The following is a 12426-nucleotide window of genomic DNA, read 5'->3' as shown; positions in this document are numbered from 1 at the left end:
GTTATCCCTTGAACCTGCACAATGTAAGAGGGGGGATGCAAAATCTGGATGCCCCTCCTTTCCTGGCATTGTATAGGTCTCCCAAGGATCAATGTGAGAGGGTTCCCTTCAAAAATTTAGAGAGAGTTAGCTTGTATTGTAAGTGTCCTCATGGGGTGATCAGCACAACGTGAGGAAAGGGGCCTCTTGTAGTGGTGAGCACAAGCTCTACTGCCAAGACCCACGAACCGCTTAGCGTTTCAAGCGAGCACTAATGGCTACCTCTCACATAGCCAACACACTATCCCTCTCTACGAGTGTAGTGAGCTTACCTTGATGCCCGATTGAGTTGCCTCCTCTCTCGAGCACTCCGATAGCTCCATGATTTGTGATGCAAGCTCAAGCATCCTCAAGCCTCTTCCTCCAAGCTCCATCCTCCATAGCCACACGCGAGATGAGAGAAGATAAGAGAAGAGAAGATGAAGAGATGATATGATGGAGAGCTTCACCTCCAAGATCCCTCACTCTCACAAGCTCACTCCCTCACTCCCTCACACTCCCTCTCTCAAGCACTCACAAACAAGCAAGAGAAGAGAAGGATAGAAGAAGAAGAGTCCACTTTGCCACACACCAAAGAATAATCTCTCATTCATCTTTTGAACTTTATATACAAAGCCTTAAATCCCATTTGGGCGGTCATCCACTTTTTACATGGCCGGCAATAGCCTAGGCCCTTATCTTCCTATCTTCCTTCCTATCGCCCATCTATATTTACAAGTTGCATGGGTCAGAGCCCTAGGTCAGAGCCCGGCACTTCTTAAAATAAATCACCTCCTTGTGCTCTTTTACAAAAGTATTGACTTGTGCTTTTTCCTGAGAGCCTCTCCTTGATTTAGGAATATTTCATACTTCTTGTGTTTCCCAATTTTTCTTGGCGTGCCTTCATTCTCCATTCCACTTTTGCCTTGGATTTGTCTTCTGCTTTAGATTTTCCCAATTTTCCACCTTGTTTGTTTGAGGGTCAACACCTCTGGATTTTTGAAACCCCTCTCCTCGTGTTTTTTTAGCTTTGTCTTGCATTGAAAGCTCATAAATTGTCTAACCCTTTGCTACAATGAAAGTTGTTAAAAACACGACTTAGGATAAGGGCCGCACCTTAGGAGAGAAGAAAGATCATTAATTTAGAGAGAGAGAGAGAGAGAGAGAGAGAGAGAGAGAGAGAGAGAGAGAGAGAGAGAGAGAGAGAGAGAGAGAGAGAGAGAGAGAGAGAGAGAGAGAGAGAGAGAGAGAGAGGGGTGCATACCACAACTGCTTCTCTTCTTAGATACCCTGGCTTGAAGTTCTTTAGGTCTTCCTCACAACCTCCTGCTCCAGAGAGCCCATCCAAGATGGCTCTAATACCATGGTAGAAGAGAGAGAGACAGAGAGAAGGGTTGGAGCAACTGAGAGGAGCCATATGCTCACACTCTCCATTATCTTCATATTCCATAATCCATATAACTAAGGTGAATACAACACTCTAAGGTCTAAGGTCTGTAAGACCATTCACACCAAGTATAGACCGACTTATTTAATGTTTGCATGTGGTATAGTCGGACAAGCTAAGTGTTGGGTACACACAACCTAAAGATAGTAAAGCTGAGCTTGAAGTCTTAACACTAAGATTAGCGTAATCATCAAATATAGATCAAATAAGAAAGAAAATGAGAGTGAACTATTTCAAATGTTATCTATGCCTACATTAGAGAAGCCACATGAAGATGAAGAAGTTGAAAATGAAAAATTTTATGATCCTATCTATGGATGGGTTTCCTTTCAACCTAAGTGGTTCTCTTATGTTAGGCACTATTTCTCATGATGCGTGGATGGGTAGTAGTGGTGAAAGTACTCTTTGGCTCAAAGGGCTCTTGAATGGTTAAAGAGGATGAAGATCAGCCCATGGCCACTATAAAGAATAAGAATTCAACATTGAGCAAGTTGTTGGAAATATAAAAAGACTTATTTATGTTCCCATTTTCATTACCACCCAAGGGAGAGGTCAATCATCCTATTGACTTGGTCTCTAATACCAAGTCCATTAACAAGCCACCTTACAGACTAGAGCATGAGGAGGTGGAGTGGCAAGTCAAAGAGTTACTACAAATGGAATAGATCTAACCAAGTCATTATCTTTTGTTTCTCCATGCTAGTAATTAGTGAAGAAGAAGAATGGGACATTCCATATGTGCATTGATTATAAGGAGTTAAATAAGTCCACCATCAAGAAGGGGGACCCCATTTCTTATATCAATGATCTCTTGGATGAACTTAAATATACAAGGGTTTTTACCAAGATAGACCTTTGTTTGTGATACTATCAAATCCGCATGAAAGCTAGTGTAATATTATCGACTAAAGATCTCTCTTAATGACGAGATTTAGGCTGACCAAGAGATTATCCTAAGAAATGCCACCCAGTACTCCTTAGAATAACATGGGGTTTGTCACCTAGTCTCTCTCGAGTCCGCTCTGCAAATGAAGGTTTTGGTCATAACCCTTAAGGATCATGACATAAAACTCGATTCCTAATTTAATATTAAGGTCACCTATCAACTTAGTCCTTGAGGTGTTGCGTTCACAAGTCAACTCAACTTGATGAAGTGGGAGCTCATGCTCAACTACCAAGAGCCACATACCGCTTATTGCTTCAAGTGTTTTGAGCGAGCACAAATGGCTATCTCTCACCTAGCTGATGCACCTTCGATCCTAGGGGGGGTGTAGTGAGTTTACCTTGATGCCCTAATGAGTAGCCTCCATCCTCAAGCAAGCCAATTGCCCCACGATTCGAGATGCGAGCTCAAGCAACCTCAAGCCTCCTCCTTTTGAGCTCCATCCTCCATAGTCGCGCGCGAGACAAGAGAAGAGAAGAGGAAGAGAGGAGATGATGGAGAGCTTCTCCATCATGGTCCCTTACCCTCACACACTCACTCCCTCACACTCTCACACTCCCTCTCTCAAGCACACACAAGCAAGCAAGTAGAGAAGAAGAGACCACTTTAGCCACACACCAAAGAATGAGCTTCTCATTCACATTTTGAGTTTATATATAAGCCCTCAATCCCTTGGATGCCCATCCCCTTTTTACATGACCGGGTGTCTTGTTAAGGTCCTCTTTGCCTATTCCCTTCTAGTTACCTTATCCTTTCACCTATGCCCATCTATGTTCACACTTGAAACCTAGGAGGCAAAGAAGAAACTATAGGCACCAATGAACAGACAAGCTACAATGGGTCCCCAAGACCTTATTGCAAGTGCAAGCATATTACAACGGCAATGCATGGATATGGATGCCTAAAGCCAAGATGTCCAGTGCACTATTCAAATGCCACCCTCAAAACTTGACCACACAAAGCCCCATGATAGATCATGACACTAAAACCACAAAAGACTCAAGCTGCTAAGCCCATAGAGCCCAACTCCATTAAGCTTGCAAAGCCTCAACGTGTCTATTGACCGAAACCACAACTTGCTAACTCCACACCAACTCAACTTAGCCCTACTATTACCCCTTTAAAGCCTCACAAACATTTGGTAGCACAACATCATAATCACAAACCATGCTTAGCACTCAAGAGGCTAAACCGCACACTCAATAGTAGTTGCAACTGCAGATGTTAGCTGCTGACAAACCCCAGCCTCTGATAGGCCTTAAACCCTCCTACAAACAACAATTCATTCTTACCTTGGCCTCCGATTAAGCTGAAAATACAAGGGATGACTTGGTTGTTTGCCTTCACCACTTGGATGCCACATTTACCACACTTACTAAAAGCTATGACTGATTAGACCTAGGTCTGTTAGACAATCCTTTAGCAACGGAGGTATGCACACTCCCTTGCTCATGGGAAGAATCAGAATTTGTCTTTGTTAAGACTCCCCATGCAGTTATGGAACTCATTGCCAACGAGATTTCCCACAAACAAGCATGCGAGAAATTCCTCATTATGTCTTACGATGACAAGGACATGATCCTTGCCACCAACCAAGAAATGGTATGCTCTCCAACTTTCTTTCTTACAAAAATGGTATGCTCTCCGACTTCAATGGGAGCAAGAGGGCTACCAAATCATGACCAATGTTGAGTAGAGACGTGCAATCAAGACCTCAAAATATGACCCAACTTATGTAGCTCCAACCTCCTATAGGGTGTTGACCACCATTTGCAACCGGCCCCTAGAAAAGCACATCACGATTCACCCCTACTTAGATCGCATTTTGATAGAGGAGGAGCTACACATTGCTAGCAAAATAGATTCTGGTGATTTCCTAATGGATGTCCTCACCTACATCACTCATGTAGGCATCCGACCTTTTGACATGGACCACTATGCTAATATGGAGTACAACCCAAACTTCTACGGTTGGCTCATGCCAAAGTGAAGCACTGCGAGCATGCGCTAGGAAGAGTTCTTCTCATTTCCCAAGGGAGGAGGGGGTAAAGTGTGTGGAACACAAAAATAGACTAGCAGAAAAGAACGAAAAAAAAACAACTTGGGATTTAGGAAAAGTGTCATAAAATTGGTTGGCATGCATGGACTGCTTGAAGGAAAAGTCTCTTTCTATACTTAAGCATTTGAATTTTCCATAAGCACATAACCACTTTTTATGTGTCTTTTCATAAGAAATTGTTTTAAAGGACACTAATGGTGAGATGTGGCTTCATGACAGGCACCTACAATGGCAGGACATGAAAAAACAAGCAAATTGCCATTGTCAAAGGAAGAGCATACAAAGTATAACCTCTTAGTGGAGACAAGGGCCTACACCAATTCAAGTTTAGGCACATCCTGAATTCGGAGAACGTGATCATGGAGGAGCAAGCCATACAGTGAATCATGAACCAATGCAAGTTGCAAAAGTATGTGGAAAAGGTTGGTCAGGTCATTGACTACAAAAAGTGTGTTGAGTTCCTCCTCTGGACCTTTAATAGGAACCACGACACTATAACAGTGTGCCAAGAAGAAGACGCCCACCAGGTGGAAGTTGGGCTAACCCTAGAGTTGGTGGAGAGGGCATTGGGCTTGGCCAACAAGGTGGAAAGATGGCCAAAAAGGGATACATATAGCATGCTTGGAATGGACAAAGTCTTGGTCCACACAATAATGATGGCATTAGCTTGGCAGATATCCCTGATCCAAAGGTCCCAGCTGCAAGCCAAAATGGTGCATGCCCTGTTTTCCAACCAAAGGTACAATGCATTGATGAGCATGATTAATGTGTTGATGTCGGAAAGCATTGTGGCTAAGTCTCTAAATGAAGTGAACCTAAACGGATTCATAAGAAAGACCATTGAAACTTCAGCAAATGAATTGTCCACACGAGGAAGACCCACAAGTGGAGAGTCCCCATCCTCCAAGGCAAGAAAGACATCATCCTTTAAGGCCTCAACCATAGGATTTGGTGGAGTCTTGACGGCCATCATTAGGCAGGCATTGGGAGAAGCCCAAGATGGAGAAGTTGAACAGGTCACCACCTCATCATGAGCAAGAGAAATCCAGTGGGAGAATGGTGAGTGACAAAGAAGAAGAGCAAGAAGCACAATCTAGCTATGGAGGGGCCAATAAGTTAAGGCCAAAGAAGAGAGCAGGAAGAAAGAGAAAGCAGACCTACAAAGAGCCCAAAGAGAGTCCAAAAATGTTGAATAGAAAAAAAAAGAGAAAACAAAAGGCAGAGTCAAAGAGGATAAAAGAGGAATCCAAGAGGGCTTAAGAGAAGAGAAAGAGAACCTATCGATGGAGTAGCCCTCCAAAGAAGAGGAGTTGTCTACCATGAGCCCCCATGAAGAAGAACGCCCAAGGATGACCTCCCAAGTACCCAAAAGCATGCGACCCCCAATGGTAGAGGGAAAATGCAAGGGCCTAATTGACCCCATCCCACCTATCTTAGTGCACACCACCCTAGTCTCTGCACCCACCCAAGGCACTTCTACCACAGTGGTGGATGCCAGTAACCTTGTGGCCTGGGTGCAGTTTCTAGTCAATAAAGAGATAATTCAAGGCGCAAGTGGAGGGACCCCTATGATTCGAGCAAAAATACCAGCAGCTTTGTGGATGCGGAATCCAAACAAGATCCCAAGAGACATAAGATAGAAGCATCCAGATCGACTACTACTACATCACTGTTGTCATCCACCAACTATGATGATTACATCAAAGGACTCCTGTCATAGCTGGAAAGATAGAAGGCCAAAAAGAAGGTGGTTGTTGTGCTGAGCTAGAATCCAAAAAGGATACATTAGTGGCCTTTCAAATCTAGAAAACTTGCCAAGTGGCCTCGTGTAAAAAAGAGATAAGTGACCTTAGAGCTAACGATAGAAAATTTGGAGAAAAGGGTAGCCTTAGAGCTACAAGAGCACAAAAGATTAGAATGAGAAATTGAGGAACAAGAGCGGAGGCTAATGATCCTATATCAAAGGAAAAATGAAGGCTTGGAAGAGATGAACAAGGGAGCAGATGAATGGTGGGTAGAGGCAAAAGAAGAGTCAAAGACCTAGCGCTCCATCTAGCTCGTGCAGAAGGTGACAAGGTGCTAGCAGAGAGCAAAGTAGAGGCCGCACAAGTAAGCTTAGAAGCCCAACAATGTGCCTTCCTCAACACTATCATGGACGTAACTCAATTTAGAAGAGGAGGCCATTGAGACATTGAAAAGAAAGCTGGGAGTCGCTCGCAAGGCTCTAAGGCAAGGACTGTATATGCCACCACATGCAGTAGGAGTTAGCCTAAGCCTACAGGATCAAACGAACTATTTGCCAAGGGCAAGCTTGACCATACAAGAAACTGGATGCCCTAGGATTCATCAAAGGAGCTCCACATGAACATAGAGAAGAAGGAGCAGGACCGAGTTATGAGATGGGACAACGAGATGATGAGCTAGTCCCACCGCCTGAATTGTAACAAGAGGTGGACACCATTGCTGAGAGAAAAGCAGATATCAAAAAGAAGAGAAGGAGAATGCTATAATAGGCACGAAAAAGGCTGCAAGCTCAACTAGAAATGGTTCCAGTAGCACTAATCCCGCCAAGAGAAGACTACTTCCCAACAAATTGGAATGTAGAACTCATAGTCTAGTAGCAGCAAGAGAATGGCCACAAATCATTAGACCTTGATTTTTGATTTCCCACTACACTAATCAAAGTGTTATCAATCAAGGTGGTGGAAGAGGTGATTAATGTGGGAAGGAGGTTGGGAGACATATGGATCTCTGAGAGGGAAAAGAATCCTACCCTATGGGGAATAGAGGTTCCTGACTACTAGGAGAACAAGGTCCTAGAAGTGCCTAGAATAGTAAAAGGCTATGAGTGCCAACCATGATGGAGGAGGAGGATCTAGGATGGCAACATGGATGCCTGGATGTCATTTTGCAACACCCTACTCTTCGAGAGAAATAACCCTACCTACATGCCATATCCTAGAAGGGTCGAGGTGGACTACAATCCCAACATCCACGGCAGATATGATTTCCCAAAAATATACAATGTGAATGCCACCAAGCTGGAGGATGACCTGACCTTCAACAAGAATGAATTATATGCTTCTATTGATCATTTCCTTAGCAAGTTCTTCTCTTGCCCAGACCCTACCTTCCTCACTACTTGTAATTAACTTAGACTCCTTAGGGTACTACTAAATCAAGATCATATCCCTCCACAATACCACCTCCCGCCGCTCTTTTTTTATCTTAATGCTAGCACAGATAGCTATGCCATGTCTAGATTGATTATGCGAGTTTCCCTCTTACCATCCTTTTGCATGGCCCTCTTAGAGGACATGAGTGACAACTGCTTTACTCAATGTAACCATCCCTTCCCATCCACCACTCCTCTTAATGCTCGAATAGGTCTAAAAGGATACATCCAAAGTAGACAATTTCTTAGCAAATCCATTAAGCCTCCAACTTCTCCCTCACACAACCATGACGATGAAGATTAGTTATTTGTTATAATTTAAAAAAAAGGGAAAAAAGAAAAGAAAAGAAAAGACAAAGGGAAAAAGAAATGAGAAAAAGAGAAGAAAGGATACGAGAACAAGAGAAGAAAATAATAAGAGAAAGTAGATGAATCACCTAACTATTGTAGGCCATAGTCACTGCACCTAGGGGTCCTCAAGTTAGGTGTGTCCAGTGGCCTTGGTTGGGTAGCTCCACCCCTAACTCCCTAGCCCTTTTTTGATTCGCCACTTCACACTTAGGGCACATTAAGGGCAAGACATACCTAGGAAAGGTCACCCTCGCCTATGGTTAGACTTGTCTCCCTAAGTTACACCCAGTGCACCTCCCTTATGCGCAAACTAGGTCCTCAAGTGTGGGACGACACCCAAACTTTGACTTAGCTCCCAATTCCACTAGCACAAGCATAATGCACCACATGCTAAGGTAGACTCACCCCCTAGATAGTGCACCTTCTTTTCTTTTCACGTAAATATAAATGCTGCAAACCACCAACTTTGGAGGCCTCGGTGTCCACTCAATTCGCTCTCAGTCTCCACCACCTCAATCATCTAATCAACTTCTCCCAAGACCAATCCCTAGGTGGCCCCATCATCATCGACTCACACGACCACCCTTCAAAGCCTGCAAATGCCATGGGACTAGCACTTATCTAGGAGGGGGGTAATGTTAACCCAATACAAGACGGGAAAAAGAAAATACAAAAATAGAAAATAATGCAAAAAGGACAACGAGGCAAGGAATAAAAGAGAAAATGCCAAAAGTGCAATGGCAATTACAAAAGTGAAGTCAAAGGCAACGGCGCATTTCATAATGCAAAAACGCCACAAAAATTTTGTAAAAGAGTGCCAAGCTCCCTCATGTTTGTCTACTTTTAGGTAATAGTCCTCCTTGACATGTAGGCACCTAATTGAACTGTGGTTTAGGGGCTTTAGCTTTGATTTTAGCGGTTTGCTCGCAGTGTGGCTTGGTGGGTTATGACAAGTCATGATCCCCCTCCTTAGGCTTGGTGGTGGGATTTCCTATCGGTGGTCCTACGGGCTTTGATGGAGCCGCACTACCCTTGCTGAAAGCTATGACTATTCATACATTACCGATAGCAAGGTGAATACGTTGAGACTCGTAGTCAACATTACAATGTGCTTACTTTTAAAATGAGATTCCTAACAACGATTCCTTACCACCGTCTTTTGTATTCGGCAACACATAAAAAATTACGGGTATGCTTTTAGACTCGATAGAGACTGTGACTTTGTGCATATGATCGGCCCCCAAATGGGCTAAGTTTAGTGTTGGTGGGTTGTAGTTGTGGGTGGCCAATTTGAGTCAAATGATCGTGAGTTAAGATATTAAATTCAACTCCCTCATCGATCAATGCATTGAAGGTATGTGTTTGTTGGGCAGTGACCATTATGCGCACGTAAGCATGTGCTACTGCCTCTTCATCCTCCTAATCAATTTTCATTATTGTGGCAACTCAAACCTTCAAAATAGGGGACTCTAGCATCGGAAGCTCGTGCATTGGATATGTGGGGGGGTAGTACTTCTTTATGCAGCTACTATTAAAGAAGCTTATGCCCTCCCCATCTAGGGTCTCGAGCTCTACATTGCCAGTTCAACTGATAGTGCAGACTCCGAAGGGTCCTAATCCCCTAAACTTCATCTTTTGTTTATGACCTTTTACTGAGTACAACAACACTAAGCCACCCTGCTCAAATTCTTGCCGCTTGACATGCTTGTCAAACTATCTCTAGCGTCACGCCTTTTCACAAATCAACGCATGGGTGGCTAGGAGTCGAGTCTTTGATAAACGTTCTAGCTTGATCAGGTGTTCCATCCATGCCTTCTTTCCGTTCCATCTCTCTTGGATGGCTACTCTCAAGCTCGGGACAAAGAACTCTACAAGTAGAATAGCTTCAATCTCGTAGGTTAACTTGAAGGTGGGGAGGGGTAGCCACACAGGTGGTGGGCTGCATGCCTCCTCCCCATGCCCTCCACCACTCCACACATACTCCCTCTCCCCGCCATGCATCGGCTGAAAGGGGAGGGGGTTATTATAAAAAAATTTGCCAAAAATTTATCCATTATCGGTTTTCCCCCCTTGAAGGGGTGTTCCTGCGTGGAACTACGGCTTTTAAGCCTCGGCCTCTTATGCACAACGCGGGCTAGAGTTTGCTGGTGCACGCAGAGGGAGCATTTAGCCCAAAATTTTTATTGTTGTGGGAGATTGCTTTAAGTTGTTCTTGCGCGAGATGTGTGGGATCTGGGATCATTAATATTTTGTGCGGGAATATTATAGCTTGTGTACCACATCCTATCCTTATTGCCTAGCATAGACTGAAAGCTTGCGAGCATTTAGGAAGATCGGTGAGGCCATTGGCCTTGTAGACATGCTCGAATTGCTCCACGAAGGCATAAGGGCCATTTTCCGATTGGTATTTGTCTAAGTACTTTGCAACTACATGGATTTTTTATTGGCTCTTGGATCCCTGGGTAACTCGTAATCCTGTAAGCAATGAGGTTGCTACAATGCTACTATGTTTTGTTCTGCCGACGTATTATCTATGAGCTGCTTCGTGAGATGCTCAGTCAGTATTAGGTCTACCTCTAGCACGCTGTGTGTGTGTGTTTTTTAAAAAAAAAGAAAGTCCTATTCATTTCCTATTCACTAGAACTAACACTCGATGGACTTCTCGCATCTTTATATCTTGGCACAATTTCCTAGCTTACTGCTCTTGGTTATACGTTTCTATGCTTTGCAAGGCTTTCCACACTAATTTCCTCTCCTGCGGGAGCTTTTGCTCAACTACCAAGACCCACGGACCGCTTATTGCTTCAAGTGTTCCAAGCCGAGCACTAATGGCTATCTCTCACATAGCCGACGTGCCATCCATGTTTACGGGTGTAGTGAGCTTACCTTCATGCTGATCGAGTTACCTCCTCTCCTGTGCACTCCGGTAGCTCAACGATCCAAGTGCAAGCTTCAAGAAAGCTCCATCCTCAAGCTTCACGCTCCAAGCTCCATTGTTGCGAGCAAGACAAGCGAAGAGAAGAAGAGAGGAGAAGATCGAGAGCTTCTCCTCTCGGGTCCCTCACCTTCACACACTCACTCCGTCACACTCTCCCACTCCCTCCCTCAAGCACAAGCTCAAGCTAGCAAGAACAACAAGAAGAGGAAGAAGAAAAGAGTTACTTTTGGCCACACACAAGAATGAGCTTCTCATTCACTTTTCAACTTTATATACAAAACCCTAAATCCCTTTTGGGTGGTCATCCCCTTATCCCCTTTTTTATATGGCCGGTTGTGGCCTAGGCCCTTTTTCCCATTGTCCTTCTATCTTCCTAGCTTTGTTCCTACCGCCCATCTACCTTTACACATTGCACGGGTGAGAGCCTCACGCTCTTTAAATTAAACCATGATGCGCTTGCGCTTTTTTACAAAAGTATTGACTTGCACTTTTTCTTGTGCGCCTTTTTCCTTTATTAGGCATTTTCTCCACTTCTTGTGCTTCCATATTTTTCTTAGCATGCCTTCCACTTTTGTTTCACTTTTGCCTTGGCCTTTGTCTTTTGCTTTAGATTTTCCAAAATTTCCACCTTGTTCATCTGACGGTTAACATTACCCCCCTCCTAGACGAGTGCCAGTCCAATGGCACTCACTGTCGTGGGTAGCAAGCTTTGGCATGCACTGAAGATGTGGGTGGAAGGGATATCTGCGGTTGCCGTGGAGGAGTGTTGGTGGTGGTGTGGAGGAAGGTCGTTGGGGGCACGTTGGTGGCTTAGGTGGCTGGTGGTAGGGTTAGTGGAGTTGGTGATAGGGCTGTTCTTTGTTGGGGATTGCACTGATGGCCAGCACAAGTGTTGGTTTGTTGGGGATTCTACACATGACGATTCTTGGTGGGCTTGTAGGATGATAAAGGATAAGAATTCAGAGTTGAGTGTCGATGAAGAGCAAATGAAACTTTCATTCGAGTCTTCAATACCTGCAAGTGAAAACCTCTCATATGTGGTTTCTCCCTAGGGGTAGTGCTAGTCTTCTTTATCGTGCACAAGACATAGTTCAATTAGTTTGGGAGATAGGTCAAACTCTAAGCAAGCTGAGAGTATTGTCCTGCACTTGAGGACCCAAACTGTGTATATATTTCGGTGTAGATATTATGTGAGTGCTCGTGCATACTTAGATATTACATAGTTAGAAGACCGCAGGCTGGTTTCTCGTAATAACGTGTGGATGAAGCAAAGTTGTCCATGTTGAGAAGAAGTACACGTGAAGGTATATGAGATATCCTTTGCGTTGTGACTGTACGACTTAGCATAATTGAACACAAGGACACTGTACTTTTGGTAGCTGGTAGCTATTGGACTTGCTTGATGAGGATGGTGTACTTTTCATGGCCATTCATGCAGTGCTTACCACAATTGATTGCAATGGTATTAAGGCAGAGTGCAAGAGGAAATCATGCG

General features: G+C 44.0%; 1 protein-coding gene across 2 annotated transcripts in view; it reads left to right on the top strand.

Moving 5' to 3' along the window:
* LOC148029664 (non-structural maintenance of chromosomes element 4 homolog A-like) overlaps positions 1-12426 on the top strand; it is a 132899-nt gene that overhangs the window by 76230 nt on the left and 44243 nt on the right. The window contains exon 8 of one of the 2 annotated variants that reach the window (XM_087685927.1): positions 4687-4724. The exons of the other annotated variant lie outside the window; for it this stretch is intronic. Coding sequence (XP_087542053.1) covers positions 4687-4709 — 23 coding nt within the window. The 3' untranslated portion in view covers positions 4710-4724. Of the gene's footprint in view, positions 1-4686; positions 4725-12426 lie in introns of those variants that run through there. 2 annotated transcript variants of the gene reach the window in all.

Source organism: Lygodium microphyllum, chromosome 10 (genome assembly GCF_053477565.2).
Source record: "Lygodium microphyllum isolate KBCC chromosome 10, Lygodium_microphyllum_v1.1.10, whole genome shotgun sequence".
NCBI classification, from domain to species: Eukaryota; Viridiplantae; Streptophyta; class Polypodiopsida; order Schizaeales; family Lygodiaceae; genus Lygodium; species Lygodium microphyllum.
The sequence above is the reverse complement of the archived record's forward strand: the minus strand, read 5'-3'. Positions and strand labels throughout refer to the sequence as shown.